The sequence below is a fragment of the Bombus terrestris genome, chromosome 8 (assembly GCF_910591885.1).
Source record: "Bombus terrestris chromosome 8, iyBomTerr1.2, whole genome shotgun sequence".
Classification (NCBI taxonomy): domain Eukaryota; kingdom Metazoa; phylum Arthropoda; class Insecta; order Hymenoptera; family Apidae; genus Bombus; species Bombus terrestris.
In genome coordinates this window covers 7,187,106-7,206,003 of record NC_063276.1, presented here as the reverse complement: position 1 = coordinate 7,206,003, position 18,898 = coordinate 7,187,106, and the positions used below count along the sequence as shown (strand labels likewise).

The 18,898-nt window shown below is 35.4% G+C and overlaps 1 protein-coding gene across 4 annotated transcripts in view; it reads left to right on the top strand.

Moving 5' to 3' along the window:
- The window catches only part of LOC100652122 (mastermind-like domain-containing protein 1), a 172,526-nt gene that overhangs the window by 31,775 nt on the left and 121,853 nt on the right, over nucleotides 1-18,898 (top strand). For 3 of the 4 annotated variants that reach the window (XM_048408054.1, XM_003397309.4, XM_012311239.3), the window contains one exon: nucleotides 13,532-13,783. In XM_048408054.1, coding sequence (XP_048264011.1) covers nucleotides 13,532-13,783 — 252 coding nt within the window. Of the gene's footprint in view, nucleotides 1-13,429; nucleotides 13,455-13,531; nucleotides 13,784-18,898 lie in introns of those variants that run through there. The other variant, XM_012311240.2, reaches the window with a different exon arrangement.

Genomic DNA, 18,898 nt, shown 5'->3' with positions numbered 1-18,898 from the left:
GTAATTGCCTTCTCCGCTCGGCAAAAATGTTTCCGCGTATTATACACATTCTCGCGGACTGTATGAATTACTTTCCGAACTGTATGGATCTCGCGGTGAATTGCAGCGAAATTCGTTCCACTCGTTTTAATTGAAATGGATGACCCTCGAGAAAAATTTAGCCCCGCTCGATGGGACGAGAAAGCTCGGTAAATAATGCGTACAATTAACAGAGTGATTCGATCGAGAATAGCGAGAACTGATTACACTCGTGAATCCATCGAGCGATATTTCGTTTAAAAATAAATGACCGTCACCCAAACAATTTTACACCCAGAGAACCGACAAAGGTTCATTTACTACGTTTGTTCATTCTCATTTCCTTGCTAATTACTAAGTTGGCAATTTTTATGCAAATTCATATTTTCATGAAAGCAATTAAAGAAACTGGAGATACCTAAATGGAGATTTAATTTATCGTTTAAATACGAAGGCCGTGATAAGCGATTTTTAAATTCGATAATCAATTTCATGTTATCAAAGCTCTTTCCATTTTATCGAATTAAATATATATTTCTTATATTTTTCAATCATTATAATTGCACTGCGCATGTTTCCGCATATTCAATTTCTTTCTCCAGGCATTTTTTTTTTTTTTATGATTAAGAAAAGTACAACCTAGATAGGGATTTGTTTCATCTAGTAAACATTACGACATGTACTTTACTTTGGATATTTTATATACCTTTTATGTTACGTACGTACTGCAGAATTTTACATCTCTAAATATTCCATAAATCCACAACTTCCATAAATTATAATAATCTTCATTTCGCTGTATTCTAAAATCTGTTTCTAACATAATTCTACTCTTTAAAATAGAATTGCTTACGATTTCATGGAATTTTAACTGAAATATTTCTTCGGCCATTGATGCAAATTGTTCGAAATAAGAAAAATACCAGCAACCGCAAAGGGTTAAATGCCTCTGTAAATGTTGCGTGAGGTGATGCGCTGACGAGTCAAGTGTGCCTATTCGTTGATTCGTATTACAGAGAGAGGCGTGTGCGTGTAACGTATATACCTGAGTCAAATTCCTCGTATATCGTGAATCGAGTGTGCATACACGTGCTCTGTTCGTGTGTGTCTTCCCCTGTGTCGATTCACTCCTGTATACAGGCGTTACTTTACTGCGGTATACGTGAGTCCATTGATAGCGATGGCTTTGAGCCGTTTCCGATCAGGTCAAACACTATTCAACAAACTTTCCATTTTATCAACAACGTACACCCCTATTACTTCTCGAATTCACATTTCATTATGATCATACTACACTATGGTTAACAATCTAATCGCACTAATCCAATCGCACAATCTAATGGATTAAAAAAAAAAAAAATGTTTAGGTACAACAAATTAAAGTCGTAAACGATTACAATGATTTGAAGAATTTTCAGCTTTTTGTTCAAAATAGATTATGTATATTATCTACGTTTTTATTACCTCTCACAAATTTATAACAGTAATAATAATAATAATACACGTGCAACAAGCTCTAATAAAATTTTTTATTTAATTTCGAATTAAAGTTACGAGTGATTACAGTCGTTCGAAGAATTTTCATCATTTCTAACTCGAAAGATTGTCCAATAAGGATATTTATATTATACGTATAAAATTGCAGAAAATATCGTTAATACGAGAAAAATATGCGCCCATCGCTATGGAGATATGTGTGTGAGCGTAGCCTAAAGGCTGTCTCACAAACAGCTCTCGACGTGTAATGGGGATCTAAATCCAAGTGAAAATAGGAACACGTGTGTGAACGTTGTGTATCGATTTCAATGTATGTAATATGCTGGGACGGTATGAATAAATTTTGAAGCAGACTGTACGACGAATATAGAGGATATAAAAGCGAACGTTATTTCCTTTGATATCTTCGGGCGTTTTTAATACGAATGATATATGTATATCTATAGATTTATCGTTTTAAAGTTAAACAGATATGTTTAACCTCTCGAGTAGGTGAATAGAAATTTTCCACGTGCATATTCTTTACATTTATTAGAATGATTCGATAAAATATTGTAAAGGTTAAATAGTTTTTGTCGAGTGTTTAACTTGCAACAATTAGTAATCAACGACAGCTCATTCTAGATGCACTTTAAGGTTGGTATCGATTGCCGAAGTAGAATAAATCATTCTAGTAGCGGTATATTTGCTCGGGAAACTATGTCTGCCTATGTAATAAACCCATCAAGAACTTCCCCTAACAGATTGTATACTATGTACTTTGAACGAACCTAATATTTAAATTTCAATGCGAATACCAAGTACGTAGGGTAAATAGTTTTTAAGCGTTGGATCGGCTAAATTCCATTTATAATCTTAATAAAATTATCCAAATAAAAATCATTGTTTTTTTTTCGACAAAATTCTTTTAATCTTGTTGTTCCACTGGCTTTTTTCTTACATTTCCATGTATTCATGTATCTTCTTTCCTTGGGATATTTTATTCATAAAATTCGTGGAACACAAAGCCAGTAAAATTACATTGAATATGAAAAACTAAATATTTCAAGACTATCCATATTTTAATAATATCTATTGAAATATAACAATCATTTCAAATCATACACATTCAAGGATAATAGAAGGATTTAATTAGTTAGAAAATTCATCGCGATATCGATATTTTATATTAAAAGAATCTTATATTATTTTATATTAAAAAAATTTATATTAAAACAATCCCTCTGTTTGCCTTGCTTTAATTTCATAACGTCTATTCGGCTTCTCCCTCTCCCTTTCGCTTCCTCCGACTAAAAAATAAACGCAGCAAATAACTTTCAAAGGAACAAGAAATACACATATGTACATATATCCGAGCGATGAATAGAAAGTTTCCTGCCCGTATATTCGTTCTCGATGTATTCGTTTGTGAATCGTCGCTTAATGTTTTGAGGTGACTCACTGATTGTGACGGGCGCTTAAAGCGCTTAGTAAAATTCATTGTAGAGGGAGACAGATACTGTTTGAGACCTCGGTGCGCGCGAGAGAGATAGAACTATAGCTTCTTTTAGAGTGAAGTGTCATCAGGAAAGAGAGACAGATAAACATGGACACAGATATTATATGTACACAAAAGGTAATAAGAGAGAGAGAGAGAGAGAGAGAGAGAGAGAGAAACTGAAGGAATGAAATTACGAGAAAGACTAAAGTGTTTTGGAGGCTCTTTGGACAGCTTGGTATATGCGTGTATGTATATATAATTATATATGAACGTGGCAAACATATACACTGCAGTGGAGGTAAATAGAGAGGGAGCCACTGCTCCATATCTTATCCTTTTCTTCCCTTTTTTGAGAGCCACATTTAGGTTAGATTTAGACTACATTAAAGAATTGTTTAATTGTAATTGCTTATAGATATTATCCGTTACGCGAATGATATTAACGTTTCTTGTTAAAATTTTGAGGTTGTATTATTGCCTCTCAGAAGCCTTATTATTGATTAACTGCAACTTTTACTTTTATTTGAGTAGGTGATTGGTATTTGAACTTTTCAAAGAACAAACGATTTACTTCTATATAATACAATACACATAATACAAGAACTAAGAAGCTTTCTGGAGAAAGAATCTATATGAGTTATATATTATGAAATTTTTATTTATATTATTATTACGATAAGACCTTTCATCGCATATATCTTTCAACCGTAGATTCCAAGATGAACTTGAAGAAACAAGGTCTGTCTGTAACATGATCGTTTTTCTTTATTTCTCGATTTATAGAGTCTATAATATTGATTGATGCGATGCTATTGAAATTCATTCTTTTTCTTGCATTCTGCGGTTATCGCGTGGGATAAAAATTTGCAGAAAATCGAAACGCTTTGATCTTTAATTGATAGAACACACTTTCCCTAAGCTCTTACAGGGACTTATAGCGAAATCCGTAACGGTTTGTTCCTTGTTTTCTTTTTTCTCCCGTTTTTAATCTCCCAGTTCTTACCGTCGATAAAGAACAAACAAGTTCATTAATTATGTAACAGATCGATTGTTGCAATTAAGTGTTACCGGCAGTTCGCTTTTTCCCCGACTGTAAACGAAAATGTTAACATTTCGCTTTCTTACGTAAACCAAGCGTTGAATAAGCGTAGACATTACTTAACAACGTCTCTTTTTATATTCTTTTTAGCGATTACAGGACGAGAAATAAGTTAATTCGTCGTTTTACTGCTGGCCAATTATATAATGTATCTCATTGTGTTGTGTGATTAAATGAGAAGAATTCCTCGTTTTTTTTTTTTTTTTTTTTATACTTTTTATACGATAATCATGAAACATTGTTCAGGAGGATCCTGTTTCGTATGCATTATTTATATTAATATATTGCCCTTGTTAATATGTATGAGTGGATAAAACTTCCTGTGTTTAGAATCTGCGTTCTGTTGCTTAATACAATCACTGCGTTGCGATATCTCCTCGTCATTTTTTCTTTTCAACCATTTTTTTAACGCATTCTTAACTCGAAATATGTAAAGCACGTAAATGCATTATACACGCTATACTTAAGAATGAAAACCTTACTTTTACGGGTAGAGAAACATAAAATTAACGATATTCGAAATATTCAATGGAACTCGGTATCCTCGTATAATTTCGGGTTATGAACTATAATCTTAAACTCGGTACTACCGTGTAATTTTAATCGCGTGCATTTCTTTTCTACTATCTGTCTACTATTTTATAATATAATGCCACCGTAATTTTTATTTCGTTTTGCTATAATTAATTGATAAGCAAAGTAAACGATCTGTGTCTGCTTATATTTATATTCATCGTCGGTTAAAGAATATCAGTCAACTCGTACTCGTATCTCATGACTATCAAATAGTTTTCGTCTTACTTTTCCATTGCCTATTTTTATTCGCAATGTCGATCTGAATGTTAGGTTTACTTGTAACGGACATCGCGGTTAAAATAATAATAACGAAATAAAATGTACGATACACGCATACCAGTTGGTAGAACCCATGTTAGAGAGGCCAGACAAATCGATATCTTTGTTTCTATGGCCGGTCAGAAAACATCTGGATGATAATGACCGTAGTAGAATATTAAGTTGCAACTAAAGTGTGCTGGCTTGTTTCTTAAACACTTTATACTCGTGACTCAACATCCTGCCCGATCTATTCTAATGTAATAAACTCAACGTTTCAATTTCTCAGAATTACCGCATAACGAAAACAATTCAGCTTGAAAATGGTTACGATATTGGGATTTCAAATATTTATTGTTTGAGTCATGTCGGCAATTAAACAAGATAAAGCGTAGAATTTGTGAACGTGAGAAACTGCTTGTCATTTTTGTTCTTAGAATCATACAACACGTCTTTTTATGGGATTTTGACAAATATTTGTATCCTTTATCGTTTATTATCTTCCATTTATTAGGAGAGTTAACTTCAATGTAATTTTTAAATTGACCACTAACATTTGAGAAACAGACGAGCGAAGCTTCAATGTTTTCCAAGGCTTATTTCGTTTTCTAATAAAACGTTATATCTATTCTATACCCATCTAGGAATATTTATTCAAAGTGAAAGGAGTTAATTAGCATAGGACTATTTGAAAAGGTCGTTCTCATCCTTTTCTATTCTCATGGAATATCAACTAAGTGTTATGAATCCGTAATTGTTTAATGCTAAAGTACGAAGCACACTCGTAATCTCGTATTATGAAAACGTGCTACACATCATATTTCTCTGCGTGGCCTTAAAACGTTACGCGCAGGACTCTTTTTCTCGTTCCTTTTTCTTTCTTGTCTCATCCAGTGTTGGCTCTGGTTGCCAGAGGAAAACCAGGCAACGGCTATTACATAAAACCCGAAGAAGCACAACAAACTGAATATTACGGTGTTTGGTTTGAAAAAATAAGATTAAATGAGATAAAAACGAAATTGAAATCATAATACATATTGTCTATAAAAAATGATTGAAGGGCTGTCTCGAGCAACGGCCTATAGTGGAAATAAAACCAAGTACAATAAAATTGATAATAACTCGGAAAGAAAGATAAGTTATCCATTCGTATCTCGTACTCGATTAGTGTATTTGTTAGTCGAATAGACGAGGTATTATTAAATTTTTGTTTATTATGTAAACACAAAGGAAACAAACTCCTTTAATAATAGAAAACTAAAACTTCCAACGCGATTTACGTAATTCACTGTTTTGTCTTATAAACATTTCTTCCAGAAAGCTTCTCAATTATATAAAATGTTCTCGGTACAAAAAGTAAACGAAATTCATTATATTTCCTTCTCTGTTTCATTCGCTTTTTAAATTAGAAAGACACGAATATTATTTATGATAGGTAAATATCGATCGAAAGAATATTCTTCCGATGTAAATCTACTCGTAACTCGCCAAACGAAGAATATTATTTAGTCGTGTTTAGCGAGAAGATCCCATCGTATCGCGGCTTTTGCCCGGACGTAATTATTCACAGTTAAAGGATTAACACTTTTCAGTAGTACACGGTCTGTAGCGGCTATTCACTGATGCATTCGCTTCTTCATGCGATTAGCGTGATGCTGCTCTCGGAAACCAGTTCCCCTTAAGAGCAATTACAGAAATGAGACGATATTCCATTTGTAGTTAGTATTTCTACACGGAATAATCATTTTGTCTTCCTCGCCGTACCTTTTCTCTTTGCCACCCTCTTACATTTCCTTCGTTCTTTTGTTCGCTAGTTCCAGTTGCATGACTTTTAAAGATTTTCTAGCTTTCCAGAAGAAGAAAGCGGTTCTCAGGGCAAAAAGATATCCAGGGTGTTTCGTTCCATTTCAAAAAGCTTGCCCAAGTTTTTGCAAAGAGAGAGAGAGAGAGAGAGAGGAAGAGGGAGAGGCATAGAGTAGATCGTTCTTCTGCTCATTAAGTTCATAAAGTCATTTGCTTGACCTATTTTCCATCGAAAAGCAGCACTCGCACCACTACTAACACGACGAATCGATTAGTAATCAATTAAGCCCTCGTTTTACAAATTATCCCTCTATAAAATGTTATATCGAGAGACTTTTCGAAAGAAAAGCGGATTCTTTATATTCTTATAGAATTTAACTTTATATATCGATCGTTGGAAGCATAGAAGCGAGTTTGCAGCGGGCGGTATTAAGACGTATCGACTAATAAATTTATTAACGCCACGTCGGTTTATATTGGATTTAATTAATATCCTCTAAAGGTACTCGAATTAATTAATGGCTACGAGAAAGGATTTGAACAAAATTATTATTTCACCGGCCATGTATACGTATAATATTGCAGTGTAAAATGAATAAAAGAAATCTCGATTTGCATTTCACAAGTTTGAAACAGCGAATGTAATTATTAATTATTCGCGAGGAAAGGAGCCTTGCAATTCTGGTAATTTAATACATTTATAATACGCGTGCAAAACATTCTGCCATATTTCAAATTTAATACGTGTGTATATTCGTACAATTTCAATATTATTATTAATTAAAAATCTTCCACGGTAAGTGTTCAAATATTTTTCCTATCGTATGTGTGTGCCTGTACATTTGTGTGTCCAAGTAAACCGTGGAATACGTGTACATAATTTTTTAAAATAATAATCTCCGTGCTTTAAAATTATACTATCTTTGGATTCCACCGAGAAACTAGAAATTCGACGTGTACGAAAACAAAGTCCAGCCAGTTTTCTTTTTTTTTTTTTTATTTTTCTCTCTCTCTCTCTCTCTCCCTAAGGTCCTAGCAAATTAACACGTTGAGCGCCACTGGTCATGACTGACAACGAGCATAAATAATAAACCGATCGTAACGTTCCGTGTGTGTACACGGATAAAATGTGCTTGAACGAGGCATCGACAACGCACGCTGAATAATACATGCGCTGTCGTTCTCGATGCTGCGGAGAAATATTTGGCAGGGCCGGTACGCGCGATGGTAATTGGAGTGTGTGTGCGGGTAAATAATGAAGGCAGAAACGCGCCACGAAAATCCATGCACAGCAACCAAGTGACTACGCGGCACGCGGACACGTACAACGTTTCGGAGGGGATGGTAAAAACGTAAGAGGGAGGAGAAATGGTGGAGGAGGAGGAGGAGGAGGAGGAAGAGTAGAAAGAGAAAGAGAGAGAGAAAAGAGGGAAAAGAAGGAAAAAAAGAAGGGCCGGTAGATGCAATTGCGATATCAATGGCGTTGGGGGTTCGCAGGCGATGCAGCTGTAGCGGAGAAACGAGATTAACGCTATAAATACCATTGGTGGCCAAGCCAGGCTTGTGTCTTGACCGACGAGAAACTCTTGTCCGCGACTGTACCCTTAAAACATTGGAAATAGTTATGGCAGTGGCGCTCATCCAATGGCTATCGTTCCGCATTTATTGATTCAATTATGTAACCGAGCACTCGATTGACAGCGGGAATATGGCCCTCGTATCATGCCTGATCGTTTTTATTTCCTGTAATTGATTGGCTTCGATGCACTTTTTTCCACCCCGTTCTGCATTCGTCTCTCTGTAGGTTTTTCCAATCGTTGATATTATTGTTGCTGGTTGCGGTGATTTTTAGCATTTGTATTTTGATGAATATAGAATAAATAAGAAATGGTTGAACAACTGGCAGGTTTTGTACGAGCGATTGTTATTGATAATTGGATGGTTGAATTTGTAATACGATTTGAAATGTTGGATTATTGGATTATAATATGATACGAAATGTACGGTTTTTAACGATTCATGAATCGCTGAATATTAACAACCGCCTGTCTATGTACGTAAATGTTCGCAGGATAAAAATTGTTCACGTTGAAAATGCGCGGATAAAAATGTTTATTGGAAAACAAGAAACCGTTTGCGTCGATACACAGCAATGATATAACGCGATTGAACATTTCGTACGTCGTAACCTAATAATTCAATTGTTGCCAATATTATATGAAATCATTCAGTTATTCTATACGTATATTTAGAATAGCAAGAAAACATGTTTGATTCGAGGGAATAGAATATATGAGAAGAATAGATTGTTATTAGGTTGACTTAACGGGCAATTAAGCCCGATGCAATCGCGGTAGGAAATAGCTGTGCTATTGAAGTATCAGAGTTAACGAAGTAATTGTGTGTTTTTACACAACACAACCTCTAACATTACCGTATACGTATATCCTGAATCGGAATTAAATAACGAGACGATTATTTTCTTCTGTTCTATATCTACACGAGTATGTACAATAATTACATGTATTTTCTTAAAAATTTGCTTTCCTTAAAAATTCTACGTTATAATAACGGGAACAAACGCGCCCTTCGTACGTACGGTGGATCGGAAAACGTAGAAATGGTAGAGAGATATAAATTGACAATTCTGCTATGTCGATTTTACACTGAAATCCGTTCGATTTGAAATTGAGCGTGTAAGTAAAGCAAAAGAAGCAACGAACAAACTCTGGCTGCAAAGTCGACGCGCGTCTATAGAGACCGAAGTTAAGCAAAGAAAGACAGCGCAACGCATTTTTCTTTTTCACTTGGTTGCTATTGGATATTCTGAATTACGATGGCAATCTTTCTCATTGCCGTGAAAGCTCGGGACATCGCATTTGCAATTCGATACGCGGTGATGCTTCAGTTCGTATTAACTAACGGCTGCATAGAAAAGGTGAATATTTCGCTTCGTTATAAAAATTGAACGTCTGTTGAGGAGCAGTTATATCGAATTCATCCCTCTTTCAACTTTTGATGAGCAGCTTGTAGAAAATTATTCATGCCAGATTACTTAGCTTGACTCGAGTATGTACTATTAATTCATATACATACTGCCAAGTCGAATAGCTATATGACTACTATGTGGTATGGTACAAACGATCCTACCTTACTCTATATTTCAGTCGATATTCTATATATAAAACCATGTCTAATTATATAATAATTCATCTCCTTTACCAACATTTCTTCATATATCAAACTTTCCTGCTAACTTCTTTATGATGGACATGGACGTGAAACGATAAAAAATTTAATCCACCCTTCTCCCCCCTCCCCCCCGCCTCCGATTCGTCTTTCAGTCAGGCAACTGAAAGCTTTTACGGGAATGGTCTTTTTGAAAAATCGAGGAAAGCAAAAGAGGGCGGACTCTATATTTGCAGCGTGGCGGGGCGGGGCTGTAGTTTTCTTAAATTTGATATTTCATTTGGCTAAGTACGCTGCCTTGCTCGTAACGCGACGCTTCAATTACGTTTAATTAAATTATGTTATATAATTATTAGTATCGTTTAATTAAATTATGCAGAAATTTTAGTATTCCGTTCACGTGTGACGAGGGGAATATAGCGAAGCGTGCGAAACTTGGTTAAAAAGTTCCGGGTCTAAGGTGCATCTCTAAAATAAGTCCCTGAGAAAATTAAATCGCAACACGGCAATATATCGGATAAGATTAGACGTGTTTACTTTATAATAGCTACATCTACACAGTACGCGCGTACATATATGCGTATAAAGTGGTTTTAAAGTTCCAAAGCATCCTTTTGCATTAACGGCATTTGTATTCCGGATGCTGTGCGTAACTCTTTGATCGATATCACGATAATATGAAAATCATTTCAAGTGGCAAAAACCTAGCGAAAGAACTCCCCGTCCTGTTTTTCGCTGAATTCTTTTATATTTCCTTGTTATATACTTTTTCACACGTTAACGGAATCTTTGAACGAGGAGCGTACGTTCTTACGATTATTCAATATCTATTAATCGACTACGATCGTATTAAGATTATCCAATATAACGTCTGACGAAAATACTTATGGAAACCTTTGTACGAAACATTTCGAAACTATATTAGCACCGCAGCGAAGCACGACTATCCTGATTATGCTAAGCAAAAATTTGAAACTCGATACGACCGTGTCTCGTTACTACGATGCTAATTAAAGTAAAAGTTGTCGATAGTAAGTGTTGCTCGAGTACTATAATAGTAAAAGTAATATACCCGATAACCTACGTAATTACCGGTTAGTTTTAGTTAATCACCTTGATATGAAGTGATAGGTATGTATGGCGGCGCGAAAAATTCGGCTTCGCCACCGATTCCGCGTAATTGATGCGCGTGATGCACTCGTGCATTCGGAATCGCACAGAACCGCATCGCTGCCCTCGCGTGCTTCGTTAATCACGCACGTTGACGGTTGAATCTTGGCAAAAAGAAAAGGGGAGAAGGAAAGAAGTGAACGCATTCGTAAAAGAGTAAAAGAGAGAAAGAGAGTGGAAGGGAGAAGGTATAAAAGACATGAATGCGAGTCGTTGCTCGCTTTGCTGTTCGTACAGGAAGCTCATCGAGAGTTATGCGCAGGACTGTACTTACGTGCACCGTGCACTCTTCGTTTATCGAATTTCTTCTTTGTCTTTTTCTTTGCTCTCCGTAAAATAATAAACGCTCTTTTTTCTCGTCCTTTAATAACACCGGTGATTTTTTACAGGATAAATGAAAACCTCGGATTATATCTTAGGTCATTCGTTTACTTAACATTATAAATTAAGATAAAATTAAATAGCAAGCATCGAAGCTTGTAATTATAAACACAGTTATTTTATTGTTCGATTTAATTTCATTTCATTTCATTTATATGTGTTCTATTTATATGTATGTAATAATAACGATAATAATAATAATTATTGTTAAACTGAGATGAAGATAGTTTGAAGTATTGAGGATTATAATTAGAATCAGAAAAATCGTAGATAGTATTAGTACAGAAATGATTAATTCTACTGAATTAGAAAGAGAATCTATCTCATCGTGTCAATAAGATTAGATAAAATAAAGAGTTGGAATTATAAATATTACGCCATTCGCTTAAAGCGGACAAATTTTTCCACATTTCGATCGCTACGAAATTTTATTAAAGGGCAAAATAATAATAATAATAATGATAATAATCAGAATGGTTTAAAAGATAAAATATCTAATTTTAGGTAAAAGCAGTGACCGAATATTTTTCGTGGAAATTCTGGCAACACCTGAGAAATATTGAAAAATTTCCAAAATGATGGAATACATGTAGTTCCAGAAAATAACAGATAATAAATGCCGGAAAATTTTATCTAAAGGAATTAAAATTTTACAGAATAATCTAACATTATTATCATTTTTAAAACTTTAGATAAGAGATAACGTGGAGGTTAGTGTATACATACTCATTGAAATTACTTGTTATATTTTAGTTGACATGTGTTTGCGATTCGCTCGATAAAGTAATCAGTTCTTATCTGAGTATGACTTTTTTTTTTAGAAGCTCATTTTTAAATGTCACATGTATAAATAACTGACACGACGAACGGTTGTATTGATAATCTATATTCCTCCAAAAGTAACATAAAATATATACGTATAAAAGATTATAACGGGTATATTTTAGGAAGATTGTTTTAGAAACTATGTTATTTTCTTACCCAGCGAACAAAGTGTAAGGAGAGAACCGATATTCCCGTCACGGACTGTACGAGAAGCCATTTTGAATCTTCCTCGGAAAATTTATTACTTTACCTTCATTAGTTTCCACGTTATCCGAGTTTAAACACGCTGTATCGTTTTCTATTCAGTCTCGTAAATGAGCTCACGGTTTATTAATGAACGTCAACCGATTATAGTAAAATTGTATAATTGTGGATCGTAATTGGAGTGTCGTGAATTTATTGGAACGAAAGACGTTCATATCGATCGGCCAGAAATCCTATCGATCGTTAAAGAACTGAAAATAATTTTCATTTTCTTGCGACGATAAGTTGCTGATATTCGTTTACCAGGAAAAAGAGATGTTTTTTTTTTTTAAAGCATGTGCTTTTTGAAGGAGCACATTGTTACAAATGAGGGCCTCTGGCGTGGGATATGAGTCATCTAACGACTTGTTTCACTTGACGAACATCCATAAAACTGAACTGACGGCTTACAAATAAGCATACTCGACACCAGCCTTAAAACTACTCCGATGTTTCGCTTACTACCAACCTTATTTTTGCATGTTGCATGATTTCGCAGAAAATTAAAAAGCTCTAATTAATTTTACTCGAGTAATCAATTTAATTAAATTCAATTTAAAGATAATTTTACTCGTTAAATATATTTTTATACGTGTTTCCCTATTACGCGTATTTCTCTACCACACAAGTTTCTAACAAAATACGTAAATAAACGCATAAATATCTACGCTCTACTTATTATATAATTTTCTATCATTCAAGTATCAAAACTTCCCATTTAAAACACAAATCCTGTACGTAGATTGTTTGTAAATTTCAAACACATCGAACACATACCTAAACGCGATCAGTTTATAAACACAAAGACTCGTCAACGTTCGAAGCGAAGGTTGTCGAAATTACGCGTCCGAAAGGAAATCTGTCAGTCGTTCGCGTACCGTGCTAGGTACCAGCCGTTCTTAATACGCAAATAAGGTTCGTCGAAACGAACGAACAATTTTCTCGCTACGCACGCACTTCGTTTTCTAATATAAAATTGATTTCCGTTGCAGTTGTTGGGCGGTGCTTGCTTCAGCCACGGTCCGTACACGTTCTATAAAGCAGTTCGAATAGGAAACGGTCGTGTACTTCGTCTTGGAAGCTTCTTCCTCACGAAATTGTGGAGCGATGCAGATCTCGTCAGCATCGGGGAACTTCAGTTGCTGTGGATGGACAGCAGGGGACCGAATCAACCTCTGGCATCTTTACGGCTGTACTTTTTACCGGAGAACACCCCGGATGGCCGAAGGGACACGCACGGAGAGGTGAGTGATTTTCGCCTTTTTATCCATGTACTTGTTTCTCTTTGTCGAGTCTCCAGATGAAACTATCACTCGACACGAATACTTCGCTTTCAGTAGATTGACAGTATCGGGGACCACAGAAGAAATTCGTGATAAGTCAGATATTTTTGTTTTTCATACGAGTTTTCGTATAAGTTTTCGATTAATATTCCTGATCAATTGCATATAGATAATTATCGTTAGCCAATTAAGCGTTAGCAGAGTATTTTCACGAAACCTTATATGGTTCTCTTTAACTAATATGTTAGAGGAAATTCTGTTGTTTTAACCAGCGAATAAGATAAGGGAATCGTACTTAGTAGATTTTTCTCCGGTAATATTCGTTTGCTTGTATTTTATTCGATCGTACGTTGTTTTAACTACGGAAGGTAGAAAGTAACGTTTTCGAGCAATGAATCAGTCGAATTGCCTATTCAGTCGCTCTCGTTGTGAAAATAATGAATTAGAGAAGCAATCTTGGTTCACGGGCGATAGTAGCGCGTAAATAGTTATGCGCTGGAAAATAGAAAGTAATATTTAAACCGATAAATCAGCTGGGATTGCTACATTGTGACTTTATTGCGAAAGTAACGGAGAGATGTATAAGATACAGATAGTAAGATACGTAAGTATAATTCAAAGTAAAATGGTAAAATAGTAAATCTCACGGCAAAAATACGTAGAAAAGATAATCTCGTTTCGCGATAGAACCGAGCGAATTACTCGAGTGTAATCTTTTATTCGAGTTAATTGCCCCAGATAAGATAATAAGCAATCTTTTTCCTTTTAACTTTAAAATATAAAGTACAGCATTAATTGAACATACATATAATCAGGCTGAAACGACGTTTAAGAAGCAGGACGAAGTATAATACAACGTTGAAATTTTTCGTACAAAGAAGCGGTAAAGCAGGAGGAGGACGTTTTATATTCGCAAGTCTAATAATAATCATAAAATACGTGAGACCGATTTCACGCGTTTTCACGTCACAATAGGTCGATGTAATTTTATTTTAGCTCGATTAATTTCCAGATATTTCATTCCCCGGTAGCGTTTTTCAATTCGTGTGAAATATACGTAGAATACGAATTAAGATGAAGTATGTGTCTTCCAAAATTAAATGATTTCATAGAAACTGTTGAAATCGTTGAAATCGAAGAAGTCATCTATAAGTTGTTCAGATGACGTTCTATATGAGTCATAAATCTTTTCGACCGGCAAACAATGCAATTTAATTGCTCTCTCTTCGAAGACATAGTAATCGTGGTTGCGCCGCGATATATAGCGGTGGAACAACGATCGCGTTCCGATCGCAATGATTTAAAAGATCGTCGAACGATTAGGAGTGTCGTAATGCCAGAATTTTTCTGAATTCTCTGCCGGCTAATTTTAGCGATGCGATGCAACCTTGATCTAATTCATCGGTCGACCACGTTGCTCGAAACAATTCTATATTCCTGCGCTGAATGCGCAACAAAAAACCTCAACTCGAAACGTGATTCTTACGAAATCAGAATGTGCACATGTATTTCTGATCCTTTTTTTACTTTACATAATACTTCACACAGACGTGTTCTATGATACGTTTAAACGTCAACTCTTTAATTACCAGGGGGGTCTTGTTTTTTCTGTTTATCTTCCTTTGATAAACATTATTTTTCACACGCATTATATAAAAAGGAAAAAAAAAAAAAACACTTGGAATCGGTTTCCACCGAATAAATAACGTACAAGTAACATCCTCTTATCTAAAGTTTATCCCGGTCGAAAAGTTGCAAAGCGAATAATTGTAATTTAGCTGGTAATCGCTGGCAAACACTCGAACGCGTCGTTCCACAACGAGGAAATGCTCTTTCGACGTCGTAAACCGGTTTACGTTCTGTTTTTTCCACGTTGCTCGAACATTTCATCGGCAAAAATCACTCGGAGCACGCTTTGGGTAAATCGCGTTTTTTTCGCGTGACGACTGACCATTAACCTCTCATTAAATTCTATGGTACCGCAAAAATTTCTGTCTTTTTTCCTTTCGATCTTCTCTTTTCTTCTTTCGTTTTTCTTTCCTTTTGACAAAATTAATTTAATATGCTGTACAAACGGTGTATTCGTTTTTGCGTTGGGTTCGTGTATCGTATGGGATTGCAGGCCATTTCTACCGGCCCAAAGCTATAGTTTAACTAAAATTAATCTGTCTTATAATAACGCGATTATCGCTGCCACGGTAGTGTTCAGGGCACATTCGTGTACTCGGAATCAAATTCACCTTGTATTATGCTAACGACATGCTAATGGCCCCTTCTTTAACGACCGTTTCCTTTTGTGAGTTCGCTTTTGATTCCTCGAGTTCTCCTCGTCGGCCGTAGCTTCCCATCTGGCGATATTAATTACGAAATATCGTATCCGCCAGGCGTTTTGTATGCCGAAACAAAAGTAAAAAGGAAAAAGAAAAGGGAGAAACGATAGAGATGAGGAATATACCTCAACTTCATCGCCAATAAACTTTCGCTTGTTTCCAATACTAAATTGCATTATGTCATCCCACGGCGGGTCAATAAATATTCAGAAGCTGCATTGATCGATTATAACGTGAATCGGCGCGTATATGTAACTCGGCGTAAAGTGATTAATAATTGCGAGTTTATATTTATTAATGCGAAACGACAATGCGCCCGAGAAGCGAAGAGAATCAATTTGATCGAAGTGGGATAACAATAAAAAAAAAAAAAAGAAAAAAAAACAACGAAGGAGAGAAAGAGAGAGAGAAGAAAAATATGAAACAAATTGGCGGAGTTGAAAAATTTATGGAATTCCGAGGCACGCTCGTGAAACGAAATATAGATTTATTTCCCCCTGCTAATAGAGGAACGCGAAAAACGAGTAATCGGTGTTATCGAATTTTGTTCGCCGGGAAAACGCAATGTGTACTCGATAATTTAATTGAGACTCGATAATTTTCTTGAACGGACAGTGCGTTCGTATACACGCATACTTTGGATTCACGCGTCGCATTTGCATAAATCTATTAAAATTCATAGCCTCCTAATCAAGTAATTCTCGGCGCTTGTCATAATGGGGGAAAAAAAGAAGGAAGAAAGAAAGAAAGGACGTAGAGGGGGAAAACGTCGGAATGAAATCGTTTTTATCGTTGGAAAAATACGCGATAAAATCAGGAAGACTCGAGATGTGCGATAAAATTGCAACGTTGTAAGATACGCTCGTTGAAAAAGTCCAAAATGAGAACGTGATTGGCAACTGAATATGGTGGGATATTAGGAAAAAAAAAAAAAAAGAAAAGAAAAGAAAGAAAAATAAATAGTTGCTGCGAGAGATGGATAGTGGAAGAGAGATTTACGAGCCTGGGCTTTGAAAGTATCGCGGCGTGGAATTTTTTGTTATTATAGAAGTATTACGCTTACATCGTTTACACAAGGAACGCTTAACGCAATTTTTTAGAAAAAGAAAGGAGAGAAAAAAGAACGAGGGAGGCAGTCGATGCAGATCTGTATGTTGTTCCTGCGGCTTTCATACTTGCCGGATTTTATTCAAAACCATATTTGCATTCTCATTATTTTTTTGCCCCTTCCTCGTTTGAGCTTCTCTGAAATTCCGCGGAGTTCCATACTTATAATTCATTTCCCGTCTTCTCTAAGCATTAAATTCGTTTCTTTTCTACGTTCTAAAGGTGCGAGTAATGTAATATAATATATCTAACGCCAGAACGTTAATTTGCAACGTACTGGATATCACATTGTGTTTTCATTAACGACTTTTGCCATTATTCGACGCGATAAATCACGACATAAATTCAAATTTATGGATTGCGAGAGCGAAAATTTTAAAGAATACGCTGATCGATCTGGCTATTTTGCTAATAATTTCTATATATTACCCGATTTAAACGAATATATTTAGTAGAAATGACACGGGAATTACAGTCAAACGTCTAACGTTGAAATTTATTGCTCAAACGTAACGCGATCATTGCATAACATTATTGTAACAGAAAATATAAATTATGCGTGAGTGGCGTTTATCGAGTAATTTATCTAACAGAAGTGTAACGAATCTAGTAAATATCATTATTATCGTTAAATATTAACAAACAATGATTACACGAATTGTACCCTGTTAAATCCTGCCGAATCTCTGGCACAGTTTGCAAAATTTCAATAGAAGTAAAGCAGAGATATGCAAAAAAAGGTTAGATTTAAAGGATAGAAAAGGTTAATAGAGGCAAAAGCGTAAAGTACAGAGTGGCAGATGTAAAAATGCTGCGGAAGGGTCTACAGAACACAAGCAAAATCCCTCGTTGGATGGTTAGGGTGGATTTTGGGGTTGGCCTGTTCTACTATCGAGACATTGTCAATTAAGCGCAGCCCTTCGCTCGTCATTTTCACTGTTTACAGGCTGGTTAGCTTGAAAGCATCGTATACTACAGTCTAGAAATGGATTTTCTTTCTCTCGTGGCACGCAGAAATTCAATTTGAGATTTTTTTTCAAATTCATCTTCAGTCGTTTGTCCGTCATTTTCATTTAACAATTTTCAAAGGATGAATTTCCCGAATCAAATCTGCCCGGTAAAAATATAGAGAAACATAGTTGTTTAAGATAATGTAAAATAAAAGAGAAGATGGATAAATCGCGGTGAAATCAAATACATATTTCTCGATCGTAAATCATTTCTCGCCAATTCGACTTTTAATTGGCGAACCGACGAAAAGAAACGTTAAAATATTTCTCGAGTGAAGTGGTTTATATCGAGCTCGTCGCGATATCTTAGAAAAATGGTTTTATCGATTTACGATTAAAACGATATATGGCGTGTACCGAAATACGGGTAGAAGAGAAGTAAGTAACGTTATTCGCTTTTGCTCTAACAACAAACTTCCATTCGCATTTACTAATTGGCAGAGTCACGAACAGTCAAAACAGCATTTAGTTAGTCGAATTGTTGAGCTAATTAAATATGCACCGAGTACGGAATGTTGTGTGTAACTCAACGCAACTTCTTTCCATGGAATATAAATAATTCCATCGTATCAAACTTGCAACGAGGAATTCGCGATAAAAAAAAATATATATATATATATATATAATTC